At 67.6% G+C, this 769-nt stretch overlaps 1 protein-coding gene across 1 annotated transcript in view; it reads left to right on the top strand.

Annotated features, from left to right (window-relative positions):
* Positions 1–501, top strand: part of DOHH (deoxyhypusine hydroxylase) — a gene marked incomplete in the record, with an annotated part of 7641 nt that extends 7140 nt beyond the window's left edge. The window contains 1 exon segment of the mRNA XM_014585558.2: positions 1–501. Within this exon segment, the coding sequence (XP_014441044.1) occupies positions 1–110 (110 nt within the window).
* Positions 502–769: the final 268 nt, after the last annotated feature.

Raw genomic sequence — 769 nt, 5'->3', positions numbered from 1 at the left:
GCGTGGTGCGCGAGAGCTGCGAGGTGGCCCTGGACATGTACGAGCACGAGAACGCGCCCGCCTTCCAGTACGCCGACGGCCTGGAGCGCCTGCGCGCCGCGCCCTCCTAGGCCCGCCCGGAGCCGGGACCCCGCTAGGCCAGACTGCTGGGGGGGCAGGGGCTGTAACCCTTGCTGTGTTCAGCCCGCCTGCCCCCCCACCTCCCACCTTCCCCACCTTTCCCCTGCTTCCGCATCTCCTCCAGGCCCATCTGAAGCCCCCAGGGCCAGCACAGGACTGGGCGCAGGGTTCTAGGCGCACGGCTGGAAGGGCTGGGCCTGCCCTGCTGTGGGTGTCCAGGGAGGGAACGTTCCGGGAGCGGGGGCGGTGACTGGTTCATGAAGGTGAGGACCCGAGGCCTCTAACCCTGTACCCCCTGGGAGCTGGGTGGTCCCTGCATGGGCTGGGTAGGGGGGCAGGCCTCCGCCCATGTGGAATATTAAATTATTTTTGCCAAGTGCGCGTCTGTGTCGTCTGTCTCTGTCTCTGTCTCTCCATCTCTGTGGGCTCTAGGAGCTGCCCTGCGCGGTGCTGCTGGGTGGTCAAAACCCGGCCCTGCTTCAGCTCCAGTCCCCTGGGGGTGAAGCCTGCCAGTGAGGGGCTCTCGGGAACAGCGCTCCAGCCTGGTCTCCCCAGGCTCTCACTGGGGGCACAGAGGAAGGGCTCCGCGGCCCAGCTAAGAGCCCAGGCTGGAGGTCTCCTTCCCGGCTTCCAGTCCCCACTGCGCTGT

The sequence above is a fragment of the Tupaia chinensis genome, unplaced genomic scaffold (assembly GCF_000334495.1).
Source record: "Tupaia chinensis unplaced genomic scaffold, TupChi_1.0 Scaffold149964_2, whole genome shotgun sequence".
NCBI classification, from domain to species: Eukaryota; Metazoa; Chordata; class Mammalia; order Scandentia; family Tupaiidae; genus Tupaia; species Tupaia belangeri.
This window is presented reverse-complemented; position numbering and strand designations above follow the sequence as displayed.